This window comes from Podarcis melisellensis (genome assembly GCF_964234715.1).
Source record: "Podarcis melisellensis genome assembly, chromosome: 1".
Classification (NCBI taxonomy): domain Eukaryota; kingdom Metazoa; phylum Chordata; class Lepidosauria; order Squamata; family Lacertidae; genus Podarcis; species Podarcis melisellensis.
Genome location: NC_138528.1, coordinates 58,428,529 through 58,448,848, shown reverse-complemented (window position 1 = coordinate 58,448,848; position 20,320 = coordinate 58,428,529). Strand labels below are relative to the sequence as shown.

Here is a 20,320-nt window from a genome sequence, read left to right as displayed (position 1 = left end):
GGCAAGTCCTAGGCGCTGAGGCTTTTACCCACAGCGCCACCCGCGTCCCACTGATTGAAATAAATAGAATCTATGGACAAAAAGAGACACTTGTGCTTCCTTTGAAGACTAAAAAAATTATTATCGCTTCCATGTGCTTGTGTCCTGAGTTATTGCTGTATATACACATGTGCTAGAGTGGCAAAATTGTAAACAATTACAAGCTTAGCCCCTGGGCATTTTTGCTATATCTAAAGCAAGTATATACTCTTACTACCCTGAGGTCAGTAAAAGAATCCTCCATTGGTAACTGGACAAGATCTAAATCTGTATTTTTGGAGAAACATCACCACATTTCTCCACGAGGGGCACTTTGGTCACCTGACTCTGAATTCTAATTGGCCAAATGTCCCTTGTGACCTCCCTGCCTCTTTGTGGCAGGAAACCTACAATGATATCCCTCATAACCATTCCATACATGCATTAACTAGCAATTAATGTCCCTTTCTCTGAACTAGAGCTAAAACCCTTCAGGAAATGTATTTCCTATTACTGTACTAAGTAGTTCAGATTCCCAAACAGTTTAGCCTTACAGGTTTAACACTCACTTGGCCACTCTACATTTCTCTTCAAGCCTTCTCCAACCCCTGGATGCCTGCCGGAGCAAAACGTCTTCATTCTGGCTCAATCCCTTTATGTCTGCCTCCTCTACTACAGTATCTTCTTGTCTCTCAGCCATGATTGTTATTTTCTTTGAATTAGTCTGGACTCTTGTAAGCACAAGCCACTGTAATACTTTATTCTTCTTGTAATGTTGAACTAGATTTAAAGGACTGTGAAATTTTTCATTCCACTTCTAAGCTTCTTCACAGTCCTCTCCTGGTTCCTTACTCTTGCAATGCCTAACTGTGCCCAGGTCTCTGAAACTGTTTCATTCACTTTTTCTCTCTTGCAATTTCAAGCCTTCACATTTCTGACTTCACAACCATCTGACTAATTGATCTATTGTTAAACCTGACCTATATACAGTTGTTGTTTTTACTAACCCATCCCCCTTTTACCCAAACAGGAGGAAAGGAAAGTCTGGGTTAATTTTCTATTTTCTCTTCATTTCCAGATGTCTAGAATGAAACTTTGACCCTCCCTGTGCAAAATGTTGTAAGCAAAACATCACCTCTTAGATTTCTTACTCTTCTGTGAACAACTTTCTCTGAACTTTGGACTCTCCTAAGCAGGAGGTGCCCTTGAAGCAAAAAAGCAACCATTGAAACCAAGTAAAAACCCAGAACAAAATGTCTGCAAGCCCTGTTTCTTCACAAAAAGTGAACAGAGCATTCTGTAAGGCTTTGTCAGAAGAGCTGCGGCTTGACAAAGTAGCAATGAGTGCCAGCTCCATGGTTGATACCTGACCAACTGGCTCGACTGTTATTGGCTTTAGGTTGTAGCAACGCAATTCTCATATTATTTTCTTAACCAAATTAGTATTCATGTAAGGTATTTCCCTAATGACCATTCATCGTGGCTGAGGACACCGTCATATTGCTGCCTATATTGTTGAGCAGTGTTTCTGCCTTTAATTTTATTTTTAAAGATTCAATCATAATTGACCTCTCACCTAGCACATGCCCTGTGTGACACATTGATTTATTAAATTTCTTTATATCTAGGCAGCTGCACTTGGAAAGGGCATCTGGGTGTAATCGGAGGGCCCTGCATTGTTCTGCAACTTGCTCATAATTGGTGCTCAATCCAAGGCTTTGTCACAAGTTATTTTAAGCCACCTGATAGCAGTAGCATTGCTCACGTACTCTTTCTCCTGTGCCCCTTCACACACACACACACACACACACACTTCTTTCCCTTACCCTTTCCTAGCCAAAGCTTGTAACTACTTGGAAGTATTTAAAGACTTCCAGATCCTAGCTCAAGCTCTTCAAAAAGACACAGAAGACAAGGGGATACAACTCATCCTGGTAAGTCATGATGATAAAGTATCAAAAGGCTCCAATTAGGTTTAATGAGGAGCACGTTGAGCATTTTCCTTTTCATTGAGAGAATGTTTTTCCTATATCTAATTTACAAGCCAAGGTAGTGCTCTGTATTTTAAGTTTGCAGGGGCATGATGCTTTATGTGAAGATTCCTGACATGTTGATTATTAACATCTTTTTTTGGCTACTTCCAAATGTGTTGTGGTTCTCTGAATTTTTCTTCCAATAAATGAAAATCTATTTAGTAAAGCACAACTAAAAATGTAATGCTGGCAAAAATTATGTTAAGAAGTGGCGGTTGGCATCTTGATATCCAAAAATTCTGAATTATAGATTTTTAAAATACTCTTTTAAAGATGAACATTATGTGCTGTGCAGTGTCAGACCTCTGATACTGAATGAAACGTTTGCTGCTCCTGATACTAGCACTAGTAGTAATTTGGAAACAATTATAATTTACGACAGCCAGATCTTCAGTTTTCATTATTAGATGGTGTTGTTTTAAACTGGAATCAGGCCTTAAGTTTCCTGATAGAGAACTGTGGGTGTACTAGGCATCTAATTATCTTAACCATCTTATGTCACAAGAAATAGTAATTCGGTTATTTTGCTCTAGCCGAAATCGTTTAAGAGTGAAGTTATATTTCTGTGTTTTTCTTCATAAAGAAATAAAGAAAATAGAAGTTTATTGAAGACTATTTGTTCTTTAAAAGACTCTATGACAGTAGTGTTCCTAAGTCAATATTCCTTAAACTTGAAATCTTCAGTATCCAGTATCATCAAATGCATTCAACATTTATGTGAGAGAACAGGTTTAGTGCAACGCTCTTAGAAATGGCAGTATTGATAGTCCACAGCAGTTCTTCTATAGGTTTCCCAGTATTATGTTTTCTTTATAACTCATATCAGCTCAGATTATTTTGGGGTGGTTTTTTACGCTTTAAGTGAGAAAGAATCAAAGCAACTCCTTTTGGTAATATATCAACACAAAATCTGCTCCATATTCTTTTTGACATTTAGAGGGTCATTTTTATGAAGGAAGGATAGAAATTGATAAATCTTTCGCTATTCGAAATCCTTTGACTCAGTTAAGAATACCTCATTTGTGGTTTTGTCTAGCACCACTGAGAGAAACTCAACACAACTTTTATTTTGGGGGTGAGGTTGCTATAGTAAGAAAACAACTCTCCTGGCAAGGACTGGGTCAAGAACAACTTGACAAATGTTGATGTGATGTTCTAATGTCAAGTTAGCATTTGATCATCCAAGAAAATATGACTCAGAGACATCAAGAAAGTGCCATGAGCAAAGCAGATACCCACCTACTAGATTCTGCAGTAAATCTGAAACATGAGTCAATGAAGAGGACATTGTGCTTACTTTTTTGCCACCAGCCAAGCAGCTGTGATCATATCACCTCTCTGTGCTCACAGAATATGGCCAAAGTATTCATTTTCCCTTTTCTCTCTGAGCTTAATGACAATGCCAGTCACCTAAGATGAAGGAAGTATCTAGACCAGGGGTAGTCAACCTTTTTATACCTACCACCCACTAATGCATCTTTCTTGATGGATTAAATTTCCTTACCAGCCACCAGTGCTCAATGGAAGGAGGATTCAGCTTGTGCGGTAGAACCCCCTACCACTCACCTAGAATCCTGAAACGCCCCCTAGTGGGCAGTAGGGACCAGATTGACAACCCCTGGTCTAGACCCCATTTCTCTCTACCAGCCATTACCAAACCTAAGAGGTGATTGGTACTGTAAAAGCATGCAGCATGATGTGTGGTTCTGGATTAATTTCATTTTGACTTCTTAAATACAAAGGTTAGCATAACTAAACACATTGCCAGGTCCAGGTTTCAAGGAGCCTCTCTATACAAGATACTTTCGCCAATCTCCTACGGAGCAAAGTTCCTCTGCTCAGAACTTTAACAGAGACACCTGCTAGATTGCTTTTGCTATGTGAAATTCGCGCCTGGGCCCTACAACCAAGGTGAGGCAAATGATCTTTCTATTAGACCTTGCTTGCCCCATACAATTAAAGCAGCATCACATCAGCTTAAACATTCAGACATTCGGCATCTCCCAAAAATTCCTGGGAACTACAGTTAGTAAGAGCTGAGAGTTATTAGGAGGCCTGTACTTCCCTCACAGAGCTACAATTTCCAGAGTTCTCTGGAAACGGATTGATCGTTAAGCCACACTGAGAATTGCAGCTCTGTGAGGGGAATCGAGGTCTCCAATCGACTCTCAGCACACTTAACAGACTGCAGCTCTCATAGTTCTTTGCGGGAAGTCATGACTGTTTAAAGAGGTATCGTACTGCTTGAAATGTATACTGCAGATAGGGCCTCAAAGACATTCACCAACTGTGAGAAGGTGAAACAACAGTGTGGGAGGCAGCATGCCTTTGAATACCAGCTCCTGGGCATCACAAGTGGGGAGAGTGCAGATATGCTCATGCCCTGCTTGTGAGCTTCTCATAGGTTGGCTACTGTGAAAACAGGATGCTGGACTAGATGGGCCTTTTGCCTGGCCCAGCAAGGCCATCTTAGGTTCTGAATGTGCCAGTGCTACGAAACAACACTTCAGAGTTGGAGATTTGGCCTGCGTTGCTAGCAATAGCACAGGTGATCAGCATCGGCCAATAGATAAGCATGCATGCTATGTAACTCTTTGGAGCAGATCAGCTACTTATTTTGAGCTTGTTAGCACTGATAATTAGATAACTGTAATTAAGAATGTCAAACATCTGTTAAAGGTCCTGCCACAGCTTGAGTACAGTGATGCAGAGACTTCTCATGACTGCAACATGTTGAAGAATCTGGTAATAACAGCAGTAATGGAACAGGAGAAATCATGGGCGTAGCCATGATTTTTGTTAGGGGGAAGCAGGCTTTTGTTATGGGGGGGGGTCAGAACCTCAGATTTGGGGGAGCAGGTGCCCCCACCCCCTTTGCTATGCCTGTTGAACCTACTCAAAAGAAGACTATTAGGAGTGATCAAGCTATCCAAAGACATGTTTATGTCTAGTGCATTTATATACGTACACATTTTAGAAAGCGCGTGTAAGTCTGTGGTAAGCTTTCTAATGTTAGAAGTGTCACTCAAATCTATTATTGTTCGTTTTAATCTATAAAAAAGAGGGAAAGGGGAAATGTAGTATAGTTGTTGTTTATTTATGAATAATTATTTATGAATACTCCTGCAGGACCGTAGTTTCCAGGAGAGAAACTGGAACCTTTCTGTAAGAGTTAGAAGAAGAAAATGGAAGCCAGGAAGTAGACCAGGGGGTTAAGAAGGAGCTGACAATTTCAGGACTATTGCAACAGGCTACCCTGTGGCTCTCCCTTCATCATCAGCCATGCTGGCTGGGGCTGATGGGAGGTGGAGTCAAATAAGATTTGGAGGGCCACAGGTTAGCCACTCCCGTGGCACAGGAATAAGAGGTTAAAATAGGGTTGCCATATTTCAAAAAGTGAAAATCTGGGCACAAAAGTTGTTGAGCATTGGGGGGGGGCAAAGTTCTTGGTCTTTTTTTGAAAAATCTCTTTCCACCCCCCATGACGTTTTTGCCTATTTTGGGGAAAACTTGCCAAAAAATCAGCACTGCTGATATGGGCTGCCATTCCTCTCGGATACTCTTTTTTACAGATGAATCCCAGCTGTGTCCGGAAATTCCGGATGTATGACAACTCACTATTGAGAGAGATTTCATTGTTGGACAAACCTCAAAGAGACACAACAGAAGGAAACTGCTCCATTATCTTACTCTTTTCACTGCTTACCTGCTCAGAGAGGACAACTGAACAGGCAGTGAGACTGGCCCTGGGCTTTAGGATTATGCAAAGGAGAGGACAACTCTTCTCTGTTTATTTTCTCCACACCATGCATAATCCAATAAACCTCTGTAATGTGTCTTTCCTCCCCATTTTTTCCCTAAACTATAAACCCCTAAATGTTTTAACCTCTCCTCATAGGGCATTTGCTCCAGCTACTTGATAATTTGGGCTTTTCCTTTTCTACTTCTTTTCCAATCCTACAATATCCTTTTTGAGCCGATACACTTTCAAATGCTCTGCGCAGACGTGTGCATCGCTGTGCTGTAAAATCCAGCATGTGGGAATTCATTCTGCAGTCTGCCTTCATAACCAACCGTATCATATCAGAGACACGATGCCTGCGGGAAAGAATTCCTTTTAACTTCCGTCGCTGAGCAACACCACATAGCAAGCTGTGATAAAATAGCATCTGCTCAGGGGGGAATAAGTGGGAAGACTGAGCTAAAGAAAGGAAAGGAGCTCAGCTAGAAACATAAGGTGGAAGAGAATATAGCTGCCTACTAGATAGGGTAGGCGAAAGAGGATACTGCTGTACATAGGGTGGTTTGGATGTATAGCTGAAAATTTAGGAGGAAAAAGTGGAATAGAAATGTGATTCATTGCACTATGGTGGGAAAGACTCTGACCAGCTGAGCTGTGTGGCTGCTCACTCTGCTGCCCAAGTGCTGTTGATGGGCAGATTCAAGGTCCCTTCGCTCTCTTATTTTTAATCTTTAAAAATCTTTAAAATATGACGCACAGCCACACTCGGGTCCAAATGTAGCTCTCCAGACCTCTTTGTCAGGCCCAGGCCACACCAATTACTGGTTTTGCTTCCCACCCCAAGTGTTTTTGCCTGGCTGGCTTTGTCCTCAACCTCTGATAATGCCTCTTGCTTGCCTGGATGGAGGATAGAAAAGATAAAAATTGTATTTGTTATTACACTCACTTTTGCCTCTGACCCCACCCACCACTGCCAGGTGGTCCAGAAGAGAACTCAGCCCCCAGGCAGAAAGTTTTCCCACCCCTGTTTTAAATCGATAGAGTTATCCTATACCATTACAATGGCATATTTCTCCTAGCGGTTTACTAGGGACTGGACTGCCAGGTATACCCTTATTCCTGATGAATAAACATGGTCAGGAGTACCCCCAATGTATCATTGCAAGAGTCAGTTCAAATGTTTTAGGAATACAACTCTATCTCCTCTCACTCCTCCTGGGCTGAGTACGTGTAGTTAGGCAACATTTCCTTTTCAAAGGCAGAATCCTTCATGTCCCCTTAATAGGCACAGCATATTCCCACTATAATGTGGCAGAGCCATTACTTTATTCTCAATGTGGAGATGAATCCAAAAAGTTCAGCAGCGCCTTAATCTCTGAGGCAATTGCATGCAAGTGGAGTAAAAGAGAAATACTTGGAAAGAACAAACTGCAGTTTGAGAAGGCAGGTGTGAACACATCACAGGATTTGATGAAACGGTAATTGGAGCAGCAAGAGATGTCAGCTGTGTACCCGTTTCAGAACTGGAGGGGATTTCTGTACCATTAATAGCTGCACAGAAGGCAACATTTCTTGGAGTGCATCTTTTTTAAAAAAGGCAGAGCTGAAAGTTAAATTCAGCTTAAAATGTCTGTGCAAAATTGGCAGGAAAATTTGGGGAGCTTTGCAAATTATGCCCCTATCCTATATGAAGTTTACAACAGGTCACTGAGATTGTTGGCAGTGGGGTATTGCTGTTGTTAGATTTTCCTCAAGGGCCGACATTGTTGCCAAAATCCAGCATCACCTGGCCTCTGCAAGTGCAGCTTTCTCCAGATTGAAGTGCAGTGTGTTTGAGGACTGGGACATTTGCAGGGAAACCAAAATGCTTGTTTACAAAGCTATTGTACGACCAACCTTATTGTATGCTTGTGAAACGTGGGCCATTTATAAATGCCTACTCCAACTCCTTGAAAGATTCAATCAACAGTATCTTCGAAAGTTGGGAATACACATCACTTGGGAATACAGGCAAACTAATGCCAGTGTACTGGAAAGATCACCAGGGTTGAAGCAATGATTCTTCAACATCAGCTTCATTGGACCGGTCATGTTGTACAGATGCCTGATTATTGTCTTCCAAAGCAACTACTCTATTCTGAACTTGGAAATGGAAAGCATAATGCTGGTGGTCAACAAAAGAGGTTTAAAGACTCTCTCAAGGCAAATCTAAAAAAATGTAGTATAAACACCAACAATTGGGGAACACTGGCCTGTGAGCGCTCCAATTGGAGAACAGCCTTTACCAAAGGTGTCATGGGCTTTGAAGATGCTCAAACTCAGGACGAAAGGGAGAAACGCGCTAAGAGGAAGGCACGCTTGGCAAACCCTCACCATGATCAACTCCCACCCAGAAGCCTATGTCCCCACTGTGGAAGGACATGTGGGTCCAGAATTGGCCTCCACAGTCACTTACAGCCTCATTGTTAAAACCATGTTTATGGAAAACAATCTTGCTTGGCTACAAATGATTGCCAAAGAAGAAGAAGATTGTTGTTGTTAGATTTTCCCACAGAAAGGTAAAATTCAGATTGGGGGGTGGGGGATATGGTCTGGCCTTTTGATGCCAGAAGGAGATTTGATGCAAGAGGAACACTGAATAAACACCCATCTGGAAGTCCCCAAAGTCTCAGGAAGGCATATCAGTTTCACAGTAGCGGTAGCAACCTCTGCTTGCCTTTCTTTTCTGCCGCTGCCACTAGAGGTGGTGGAGCTCCTCTGAGTGGTCACCCTCTAGGAGCCCACCATTGCTTCCCCCAGAATGCTCTAGAATAATGCCACATCATGACATAGCTTCCTTCTAGGGGGCATTCTGAAGGGCTGCTGGAATGCTGACCACTACTAAAGAGAGAGGTATGAGAGAGCAAACTAGGTTACTAATATGTTCTCATTCTGACTCATTTGTATTTTGGTTTAAAGGTGTCATTGCAAACCAGTTGAAAGTTTCAAGGATGCCAAACTGGGGAGGTGGAGCCAAATGTGGTGCGTGTGACAAGACTGTCTACCATGCTGAAGAAATCCAGTGTAATGGCCGTAGTTTTCATAAGACGTGCTTCCATTGCAGTAAGTGGATCTCTGCTATTTTATTTCACCAGCGAATCCACCAGATTTTTTTCAACGAATCCAGGAACACTTTTCAACTTCAATGGATTTTGTATGGGGACTGATTTGTAAATCCAGGGACTGTCCCTGGGAAATGGGGACATCTGGTAACCTTATACTACAGTTGATTGTGGCACTAATCCTACTCGTCTAAACTGAAAGGAATATGTGAGAAATGGAGGTTTATGGTGCAATAATTATTATCTGAGGGGTAGAGGAGGTTGTCAACCTGGGAAGGTAGCCCATCTAGGAGAAGGAAAACTCTAATCCTAACCCTCTGCTGCACAAATTCAGGGTGGAGCCCCAAAGATGGTTGGATGACACCTTGCATGCTTCCTTCCAGCAACACCTGCAGCCAAGCTGTGCCCAACATATTGCTCTGTTTCCTTGGGACCACATCAGCTAGGTCGAGCGTGGGGTCTTGTTGCCTGGGCAGCCCAGAACCTCCATACACACTGCCCAGGCTTGTGCCCTGGGGGGGTCACGCTGGTGCTGCTAACACAGTGGTTTGACTGGAGGCACACACCACTGTCTCTTGGGACAGACGAATGCCGACAAGTTATGATCTTCAGTGAATAATAGGGAAGAAATTACACTCTGTTTAACTCAACAACAACACCTTTATTATTTATATGGGTGGTGCTGTGGGTTAAACCACAGAGCCTAGGACTTGCCGATCAGAAGGTTGGTGGTTTGAATCTCCGCAACGGGGTGAGCTCCCATTGCTCGGTCCCTGCTCCTGCCAACCTAGCAGTTCAAAAGCACATCAAAGTGCAAATAGATAAATAGGTACCGCTCCAGCAGGAAGGTAAACAGCGTTTGCGTGCACTGCTCTGGTTCGCCAGAAGCGGCTTAGTCATGCTGGCCACATGACCCGGAAGCTGTATGCCGGCTCCCTTGGCCAATAAAGCGAGATGAGTGCCGCAACCCCAGAGTCGGTCACGACTGGACCTAATGGTCAGGGGTCCCTTTACATCTGACAGGGCTGCTCCAACTACTCTGGCTGACTCCCAACAAAATATTAAAAAACAATAAAAGCAGATGTTTCAAATCAAAGAATATGAGCATCAGATAAAGTTTAGGGGGGAGAAAACAAGGTTTAAAAAAGGAATTGCTTAGCAAGGCATGGACCGAGAAGGATTGATGGCTGGCAGACAGCAGCTTGTTTTCCTTACTGATTGTCCCTGATTGGTAAGACATTCTCCTCTAATGTCCAACCCTCATTTACTTTCCCGTAATTTAAACTGAGATCCATTGAAGATAGGATAAAGAGTGATGGTTTTAAAGTACAGGAAAGCTGAGTTCTGGTTAAACTTTAGAAAGGACTTCCTGCCTCTACAACCCTGATCAGTAATTATTTTTCTTGCTGGCTCTCTGAATGACAGACTGACAGTGAATGGTGCAGGGCAGGTCTACCCACACTTTAAGTGGGCTATTCACAATTCAGTTTCTGCCTCTACTAGGGAGGCAGGCAGCACTCTGCCTCAGCAGGTGATGGCATTTAAAAGGGGGGAAAGCCCAAAGATGTCCTCTACCAACAGTAAACCACATAAACTGATATCAAAATCCTGATTTATTGGAATGAACAGGAGCATTTGTGAAGCACATGCTACTATCATTAAAGACATTCTAATAGGTTGAAGATGTCAATATACCTTTTATGTTATTGGATACAAGTTTTCTGTTATAAAGTGCACCAATTCTGTCCATCTTGAGCTTCATGCCTTGTTGGCATAGTCAGCAGGTGAGTATTGCCAGAAATTGCACATACCCTTTGTTTGAAGACTTTGATGTAAATCTAGGTTTATTGCTGTCAGTTGTGGGCTGCGGTCCCATACGTGCTTACTTGGAAATTAGTTCCATTGAAGTGAGCAGGATTTATTTCTGAGTGAACATGCCTTTACTTGCATTGTGAATGTGTAATATCTTCTAGCTGTGCTTTGTTAGTTTTATATACAGAGGAACCTTGGTTTTCAAGCGTCTCGGAGGCCGAACAATTCAGAACCCGAATGCCAAAAACCTGGAAGTAATTGCTTCCGTTATTGAACACGCCTTGGAAGTCAAATGGCTTCCGTGGCATGTTTTTCCATTTTCCCCATTGAACTTGCCAATCACCATTGCTTTTCTATTTTCTCGGTCTTCTAGAATGGATTACATTTGAAAACCAAGATTCCACTGTATCTGTATATGATCGTACGCTCATGCTGTACAATATGCTGGGTACATTATTCAAATACAGGGGCATAATTAATAAATTAATATATTGATTATGATAGCAATAATAATAACTTAAAGCAAAGCAAAAAGAATCTCGATTCCCCTGGTAAAACACTAAAACCACACCAGTCCATAAAAGTAACAAAATCAGCTACAGCTAAAATTCAATCAGAGATTAAATAAAAAAAATCATCAAAAACTAGAGAGGTAAAAGCAGCTCATAATGTGCCATCAAATGCACAATATCATCATCCTCTTCCTATTTCTATAGTATAATGCAGGCAAAAAAGTCCCCTTCCTCCATTTAAAAAAAAAATTAAATGCCCACTTATTATCTGCAGCCCTGTGACTGACTTGAAAGATACTCTTTCATGTGTGGCTTGCTATTTACTTACTTTGCTTCCCAGCTGACTTTTACTTAAAGCACATCTGTGGTGGACATGTGGCATGATCACAATTTGTAAGCCTAAAACTAATTCATGGCGGCTGTGCTGCCTCTGCCAGCAGATTGACGAATATCTCGGAGCTGATTCAACAATAGCACTTCAAGGGCTTTGACTCCATCTGTTGCAGCAAACAGATACTCTGTCCCAGAGGGGCCAGAAATAGAAGCACTTTATCTACATCACTCCCCTTACACACACAGACACACAAAATCATTTTTTCACAGAGAAGAATGCAGAAAAGGGACAGATCAGCTTCATATAGTGCCAGAAATGTCTTGCTTTACTGGTCTTAATTTTAGGACAACAATGTAATCCCCGGAGCTGAGGGCAATGAAACAATTGTTGAGATAGCTAGAACGCTGGTGGCGGAAAACTCACTCTGAATTGGACTGGACACGGGTTAGAGCTCAATGTCGAGCCTACCAAGTGGCAATGGCAACAGTGAAGAGGACCTTCTTCATTGCCTCTATTAAATCTTCAGAAAACAGCAGCAGGAGGCTCTTTCAGGTGGTTCGCAATCTATCAGAACCACCTTCATCACTGGGGCCTAGTAGGGATCCCAAGATCTCCTGCAATGCGTTTGCAAAGTTTTCTGCACATAAAGTCACTCAGATTCGGAAGGTGGTAGACTTCGCCATGGAAGCAGGGCCGGGGTGAGAGTGCAAGAGTCCTGTTACATGGGATCAATTCCAATCTGTTACCTCCGAGGATGTGGACAGGCTGCTTGGATGAGTGACGTTTCCGAGCACAATTCAAAGTGTTGGTGCTAACCTTTAAAGCCCTAAACAGCCTCAGTCCTGTATACCTGAAGGAGCGTCTCCACCGCCATCATTCAGCCCGAACATGAGATCCAGTGCCGAGGGCTTTCTGGCGGTTCCCTCATTGCAAGAAGTGAGGTTACAGGGAACAAGACAGAGGGCCTTCTTGGTAGTAGCGCCCGCCCTGTGGAACACCCTCCTGTCAGATGTCAAGGAAATAAGCAGCTATCCTATTTTTAAAAGACATCTGAAAGCAGGCCTGTTTAGGGAAGTTTTTAATATTTAATGCTGTATTGTTTTTAACACTCGATTAGGAGCTGCCCAGAGTGGCTGGGGAAACTCAGCCAGATGGGCGGAGTATAAATAATAAATTAGGATTATGATTATCATCATCATCATCATCTAAGAGTAAATCTCATTGAACTCTGTAGGAATTTTGGTTTCTCTCTTTCCCCTACTCTCCTATTTCTTCACTATTTAGGACTGGATCCAAAATCCAGTGATATAAAATTAAATATCTCCAGTGACATTTCTTCCATTTTATATCACTCATTATATCAGGATGTTTTATGTCTGAAGAGAATATGGCATTTTCCACAACTGAAGCAAAGTATGACAAAGAATTGGAGCAGGTTACAATTCTGGTGATGGCTTTACAAAGTTCTGTTAATTTATGTAGAGGTAATAATCACTTTTAGAATCAGAAAGCAATTACTTCCCAAAATGGTGGCTTAGATGTAATACACATTCATGAGACACAAGCAAGCCTTAATAAAACCAGAGCTTAAAAAATATATGCAGCATTTATGAATATCCAAAGCACTTCACATAGATCTTAGTAATCTTTACAACAGCCCTGTAAGGTAGGCCAGTCCTGTTACTCCTGTTGTGGAGAGGGCAGGACTGTATGTGGTTTGCCCGAAACAACTTAAAGAGTTTGTGGCTGAGTTGAGATTTGAAACAAAGACCTCTACCATTTAGTATTTGCTCTCCTAACTTTTCCGGGCCATTTACCTGTAATTTTACTAACACCCCAGATGTGAGTAGCATACTTTGCCACTGATTATTAAGTAGCTTTTAGTAGACCTTTGGCTCCAGGAACCCTCTTCTGTCCAACTCCCTGAAACCTATAGCAAACTGCAGGTGCATATGTTTCAGTGCATTTGCTTCCTTTCCAGTGGCCTGCCGAAAAGCTCTGGACAGTACGACAGTAGCAGCCCACGAATCTGAAATCTACTGCAAAACTTGTTATGGGAGAAAATATGGCCCAAAAGGGATTGGCTTTGGACAAGGTGCAGGCTGCCTCAGCACAGACACTGGAGAGCATCTTGGGCTGGATCTACAGCAGTGAGTGGAATCCTCGGTTTTTTAAAAATAATAATTATGGCCTCTGTTGCATCAAGTCACTTCATTAGTTTCCATAACAACACGCAGGGGAAGCTGTAGCGCAGACTTTTCTTCAATAGATCTAATAATTTTTATCCATTTTAATGATGTTCTGTCCCTGCAGAATATTACTTGAAAAAGATTTCCTATGCCAGTGGGCAATTATGCCTCAGAAAGAGCCCGTGCTTTACATATTGCCACAGTCTTTACTATTCACCGCAATTGTGACTCATTAAGTGCAGTACAATCAAAGGGGTGGGTTCTTAGTACAATGATGAAATTATTTTTCTGCATTGTACTGAGATGTTATTAATACTTGAATAGCCACAATGCAATCTGTATTGTCTAAGGAAGGCGGGCAGAAAAATGACTGTGGGTATTTTATATTGGGGGGATGGGGACGGGGACTGTTTCATTTGGAGAATTCTATGTTCATAAAGACATGGAATGAAAGGTTACAATTGCAACACAGTAAGAATAAGAAAAGGAGCATTACAAGATGTGTGGTGGCAAAAAATATGTTAATTCCATAAAGATTTTCATCACTTGTAGAATCAGATTATTATTATTTCCCAAAGCTGTAATCTTAAGGAAACTTATTTGAAAATTGATAGGACTTACTTCCAAGTACAGTGGTACCTCGGTTTTTTAATGTCTCGGTTGACAAACATTTTGGTTTTCGAATGCCGTAAACCTGGAAGTACCGGTAAGTGCTTTGGTTTTTGAACATGCCTCGGAAGTCGAACATGCCATGCAGATTCCGCTGAGTGCAAGATCCTGAGGCTCAGTTTTCGAATGTTTCAGAACTCTTCGGGAATGGATTACGTTTGAAAACCGAGGTACCACTGCACGTTACATCTCATGGAGGAGAGGGTTATTGAAGGGTAGTAGGAATGGTGGCAGGACGCGGGTGCCACTGTGGGTTAAACCACAGAGCCTAGGACTTGCCGCTCAAAAGGTCTGAAGTTCGAATCCCCACAACGGGGTGAGCTCCCGTTGCTCAGTCCCTGCTCCTGCCAACCTAGCAGTTCGAAAGCACATCAAAGTGCAAGTAGATAAATAGGTACCGCTCCGGCGAGAAGGTAAACGGCGTTTCCGTGCACTGCTCTCATTTGCCAGAAGCGGCTTAGTCATGCTGGCCACATGACCCGGAAGCTGTACACTGGCTCCCTCGGCCAATAAAGCGAGATGAGTGACACAACCCCAGAGTCGGTCACAACTGGACCTAATGGTCAGGGGTCCCTTTACCTTTATCTTAGGTATGGTGGCTACTTTCTGCCTCCACAGAATGCCCCCTCTTTTTGTATAAAGTATTTGTATTCTTCAACCAAAAGTGATTATTGTTTTGTTACGGATGCCACGACACATCTTCTGCTTGTAGTGCTTAATTTAGCCGCTCCAAGATAAAAAGCTTAATGTGCACTGAACATTCTTGTCATCAGCTCACCAAAGCCAGCTCGTCCTTCCACTCCTACCAACCCTTCAAAGTTTGCCAAAAAATTTGGCGATGTTGATAAATGCCCTCGTTGTGGGAAGTCAGTGTATGCTGCAGAGAAGATAATGGGAGGAGGAAAGGTAAGAAACGAGCTAAGCAGGTAAAGTGCCATTGCATTATAGCAGAGGGGCAGCTGCCAAAATTGAAATTTTAATCAAAGAGAATGGAAAGCGCATGAGAGTGCTAACTGCTTGGTGTTGCTTCTGAAAAGACACATTTAGGGTTGACTTGTAAAGGCATGCTTCTGTTCTACATTTAATTCAAACAATCAACTTCTCTGTTGGAATAGCTAAACCCATAGACCAGATTAAAAGAAAACAAAATAAGCTGCATTTAAATTCCACATAGAAATAAAATGTTTTAAGACTTCACATAAAATCATATACAACATAATTTTACTAATTTTACTGCAACAGCTTTGCTTTTATTAAGGCAACTAAAAAATATTATTTAACAAACGTAAAAACCATTCTAAGCTGAAGCCATTGAAGGTGGGAGGTACAAGATAAAAATAGACTAAAACACAGCTCTAAAAACATCAAACTCTATAGCCATCTTCACAAATTCTTTTTAAAAAACACAATTAATATTCCACAAATGACTGGGTCAAACCCCAGGGAAAAATGTATTAAACAAAAATGTCTTCAGTAGGCATGCAAACATCATGACACGAATGCTCTTGTCTAATTTCAGCTGGTAATTGAGTTTATATCCTTAAAACTCAAGATTTCTACCATAGTTGCCTGAAATGGATTCTAAATGTATTTTCCTGAGGCTGAAGGCTTGATTGCAGAAGACGCTAACTTCCCAGTCAAATACCAATTAGCTTCTTGTAATAGAAAGCTTAATGTTTATTCCTCTCCCCAATATTTCTGCTGCCCCACGGAAGGACACCAGTGCAATGGGGCTTTCCAGTCTCCCCGCACCTGCCACATGCCTCCTATTTGCTATGGGGCGGGGTTCTCTGAGAACCCCCAGAATGAATAGTGGGGGGAGAAGAGGCGAGATCATTCTGTCAGGCAAGCAGAACTGCCTGTACTAACAGCATGTTCGTAAAAGCGTGATGTCAAATTCCTCCTATGTTCTGTATAGTGTTCTCCAATATCAGGAAATGGAAATTGGTACTTGGTGTGAATTTCTATTTACAGATGGAACTGTAGGACATTCTCTGGGTCAAATGATGTCTCCCTCTAATCAGGATAGGCAGGCCCTTCCAACTCTTTTGCCTCCTCTTCCAGGGAGAGGAATTGCCTTGCCCTCCAGTCCAAACTGTCAAAGGAGGAACAACTCACGTGTTGAAATTCCAGCATTGCAGGGGTTTGGACGAGATGTCTCTTGGGATCCTTACAACTCCCCAGTCCTATTATTCCTCAGCCCCCACAAAACAAAAATGCACAGGAACCATATAAAACATGGATACTTAGAAAGTAGATCAACAATTGGATGGAACAAAACAAACACAAGCACTAAACATGATATGTATGATGCAGGCAGAAGCCCTAAAACCCAGCCCACACCAGAGGTGGTCTCAAGAGGAAGGAGAGGTGGGCAGAATGTCCTCCAACACTTATTTGAAAATAGAAATTCGCTTTCCATTTATACCAGATGGGGTTGGAGGCCATTCTTTGAGTAGAATATAATAAAGCCGTGTCCATATAAATCCAGGAAGACTTTGTCTGACAAACAGCTAGGCTACCCTCTGGAGAACCTTCCTTCCAAAGGGCAGATCATCTGAGGAAGATGAGTCAATCTTGGAATGTGTGTTGGGATTGCCAAGTGGCTGCATGACAAATGTACAAGAGAGGAAAGCAACCCAGTAGAGCACTGAGGTAACAGTCCCTTTCAGAGAATGGGGCATCATTTATTTGGGTCTCCACCAACCCCATCTTGTAAATAAAGCTAACATCCAATAAGCAAAGCAATTCATTATATTATTGAAATCCTTTCCAAGATGGCGTTCCCACCTTTTTCTTTTGCTGTGCCTAGATCAGGGCAGGAAGCCTTCCTCAAGTGGCAAAGGCATGGAGTAGATTGGGAGTTAGGGGGTGGTCCTGCCTCTGATGTCTTCCTCAAAAGGTTAACTTTCTGCCAGTGGTGAGATAGGCAGAGACAACCCATATCAAGGATCACATTCCCTCCCTACAGGAGAATAATAGATTCCATCTCTTCCAGTCAGTCTGGTAATAGATTTCCACCTGAGCTGTTGAAAATGTTAAATCTGGGGAGAGGTGTGTGGGTGTCTGTGCAAAGGGAGTTAATCTCTTTATTTACCAATGCATAAATCTTGGAAAGGTAAACCTGCAATGTCTTTGATTTCAATAATAATAATAATAATAATAATAATAATAATAATAATAATAATAATATTTATTTATATCCCGCCCTCCCCAGCCGAAGCAGGGCTCAGGGCGGCTAACAACAGGGCGGCAAATATTCTTTTGCTTTGTTTCAGCCGTGGCACAAGACATGCTTCCGATGTGCTTTCTGTGGGAAGAGTCTAGAGTCTACAAACGTCACAGATAAAGATGGAGAGATTTACTGTAAAGGCAAGTGTAGTTGTTGTGCCTTATACCTAATTCAGACAAATTAAGGTGCCTCCCTTGAAGACTTGTGGAGTTACCCAAAAATCTTTTTTTCAGAGTGAAACTCCGCTGCCACTTGGTTTTCTTAAAGGTCCTTAAAGAAAGAGGCTGCCTCTACTGCTCACATTTGGGCTGCAATAGCACTGGGTTTCTACCAGAAACTGGAAATATTATTAAACCAAAGGGGAGGGCGTCAGGATGGGAATGCTAGCTTTATGAATTTTAGGTGCAAATTTTCACAGGATCAAATTGTCCTCTCAGGGCTGGGCTAACTAAACATGTGAGAAAACATATCGAGCTCCTCCCTCAAGTATGATATGAGATACCCCCATGTCTTGACACCACACTATTCTGAATCTTCCCACCCCAACCTGCCAGAGATGCTGAGGCAAAGAAATGCAGGATACCCTCTTCCCCTGGCATCTTTCCTCTCCTTCTCACCCATGTGAAACTAGGCAAAGGGCCACTGATCTGTTAGTACAATGGGGTTTTGCCCCCACCTCAATTGGCTCTTCAGGCTCAGAACCCCCAGAACAGTACACAGGCAGAGGGAAGGGGGATCATTCCATCTGGCAAGTGGAAAAGCTTGCACTGATGGAACAGTTGTTGTAGTGCTATACTGAATTCCTCCCAATCCCATTTAAATTACACATACTTTGGCTTAGTTACAATATGTTATTGGTTGTTCCAAAAGCTTTTTTGGGAGAAGCTGAGTTTCAGGGACGGCCTTGAAGGAAGTATGGGATATGTTTTGTGTTGAGTGCCACATGAAAACAGCTCAAACATTATGCCTTTCTTTCTTTTCCAGTTTGCTATGCAAAGAATTTTGGTCCTAAAGGAATTGGATTTGGTGGCCTCACTCAAGTTGAACAGGCTTAGGCTTGTCCAAATAGTAACAAGAACATATTAAGAATACTTTTTTCATCTGAAGAAGTACTCTCCTTTTTTCCACAAGTTTTGTAGAATGGTGCAGGAAAGCTTGTTGTGAGAGGTAGTGTAGGAAAACATTTACTTTCTTAACAGCTACTGTTTAATATCTTAATTTCTGGACTGTTCACAAATAATTTCAGAATTGCTACCTATTTTAAATAACAGGAGCACATAGGATACCACTATAAAGATTGCTGTTTTTACATCAATGTTAAATAAACAGAACCTGATTCCTATTTTACATTCTGTTGCTTATAAGTGCCAAAATAGCACTTTTGAAGATGTGTTGTTGGTATGTCATGAAATAAAGATATTGGACTGTAAGCAACCACAATAATAATGTTTTTTAAAAAGCACTGTTCCAGTTACTACCAAGTTCAAAACCATGCCATCTCGCCTTGAGAAAAACATGGGATGGTATTATCTCATCTCCAAACATATATTACAAGGACAGCACTGAATGTAGAACCACTTGCATACTGGCAGCCTGATCTGAAATAAAAATATGACTTACAAGTGCAGGTGCTGAAAGAAAAGTATGTTATATTTACCTCTTGGATTACAACTGATCATTTCTCAAATTCTTCTGAGTGTCTAACAGAGCCTGTAACGTAATTCCACAATCCTGACTCTGAACTCTATAACCCTTCTAAAAATGGACAGCACTTGTAATTTTAGCAACAGAAGCCCAGTTTGATACCACTGTCTTTCATCAAGAAAAAAAATTGACAAGAACAAGAGTGAAAACAGTATTAAAATCAAATCATGGTAATGCTTCCTTAAGTTGTAATACACCACATGCTGCTTTTAATGCCATGGTGTCTTCTAAAATAATACATTGTGTACTAGTGCAAATAAGTCCATTACTTTACTATGTAGAACTCAGCTACAAGCAAGTCAATCACTGTAATTTCATTATTTCTACTATTACATTTATATTCTGCCTCTCCTCCGAGCTCAAGAACGTGTAGCTGGTTCTTCCTACCCTATTTCAACTTCGACAACCACTGGAGGTATATTTTTACTGTATTCTGTTTTGAAAACATTCAATGAAAAAACCAGTGTTTTTTTTAAACAACAACAACAACAACCCTGGAGGTAGATAAGATAGAGACAGCGAAGGGCCAAAAGCCACCCATTGTGACTGAGTGTCAGAGGTAAATCCAAGTCACATCAGTTCTGACATTTTAACTGCTACGTTATACAAGATCTTATTTTCCACCCAGCCCTCAAATGTTGTGCTTGTATGGGAACTAAGCCTCATATCCAAAGCAAGAATCATACTTCAAGACCAACAAGCTTGGACTAATTCTATAATCTTAAACAATATATGTTTACTGATTTAACCTGCTATTCTTCAGTGTGAATTTTTTTTAATACAGTATGAAACTCAGGATACACAGGACCCTTGCTGTGTGTCAAGTCCACTGAGACGTATGATTTGTAGTATTTAAGAACTGCACACTCCTCTTAAACTTTAAGAAAGGTGAACCACAAACCTGTAGTCTGAAACAAGCTCTTCAAATGCCATGAGAATTTTGCGAACTTGTATTGAAGCTGCTGCTACCTGCT

The 20,320-nt window shown here is 41.7% G+C and overlaps 1 protein-coding gene across 1 annotated transcript; it reads left to right on the top strand.

Moving 5' to 3' along the window:
* Positions 1-1,837: 1,837 nt before the first annotated feature.
* On the top strand, positions 1,838-19,072 carry CSRP3 (cysteine and glycine rich protein 3). Its single transcript, XM_081892163.1, has 6 exons — positions 1,838-1,952; positions 8,752-8,895; positions 13,534-13,702; positions 15,184-15,316; positions 17,689-17,782; positions 18,627-19,072. Exons 2-6 carry the CDS (start codon positions 8,784-8,786, stop codon positions 18,695-18,697), a joined length of 579 nt encoding a protein of 192 aa, XP_081748289.1. The 5' UTR covers positions 1,838-1,952; positions 8,752-8,783; the 3' UTR covers positions 18,698-19,072.
* The last annotated feature ends 1,248 nt before the right edge of the window (positions 19,073-20,320 follow it).

Bases quoted from the DNA above. Each gene is read 5' to 3' on its own strand.
- CSRP3 (XM_081892163.1), top strand. From the start codon at position 8,784: ATGCCAAACTGGGGAGGTGGAGCCAAATGTGGTGCGTGTGACAAGACT. The intron at 13,703-15,183 runs GTGAGTGGAATC...TCTTGTCATCAG, and splicing joins CTTGGGCTGGATCTACAGCA to CTCACCAAAGCCAGCTCGTC. The intron at 15,317-17,688 runs GTAAGAAACGAG...GCTTTGTTTCAG, and splicing joins AGATAATGGGAGGAGGAAAG to CCGTGGCACAAGACATGCTT.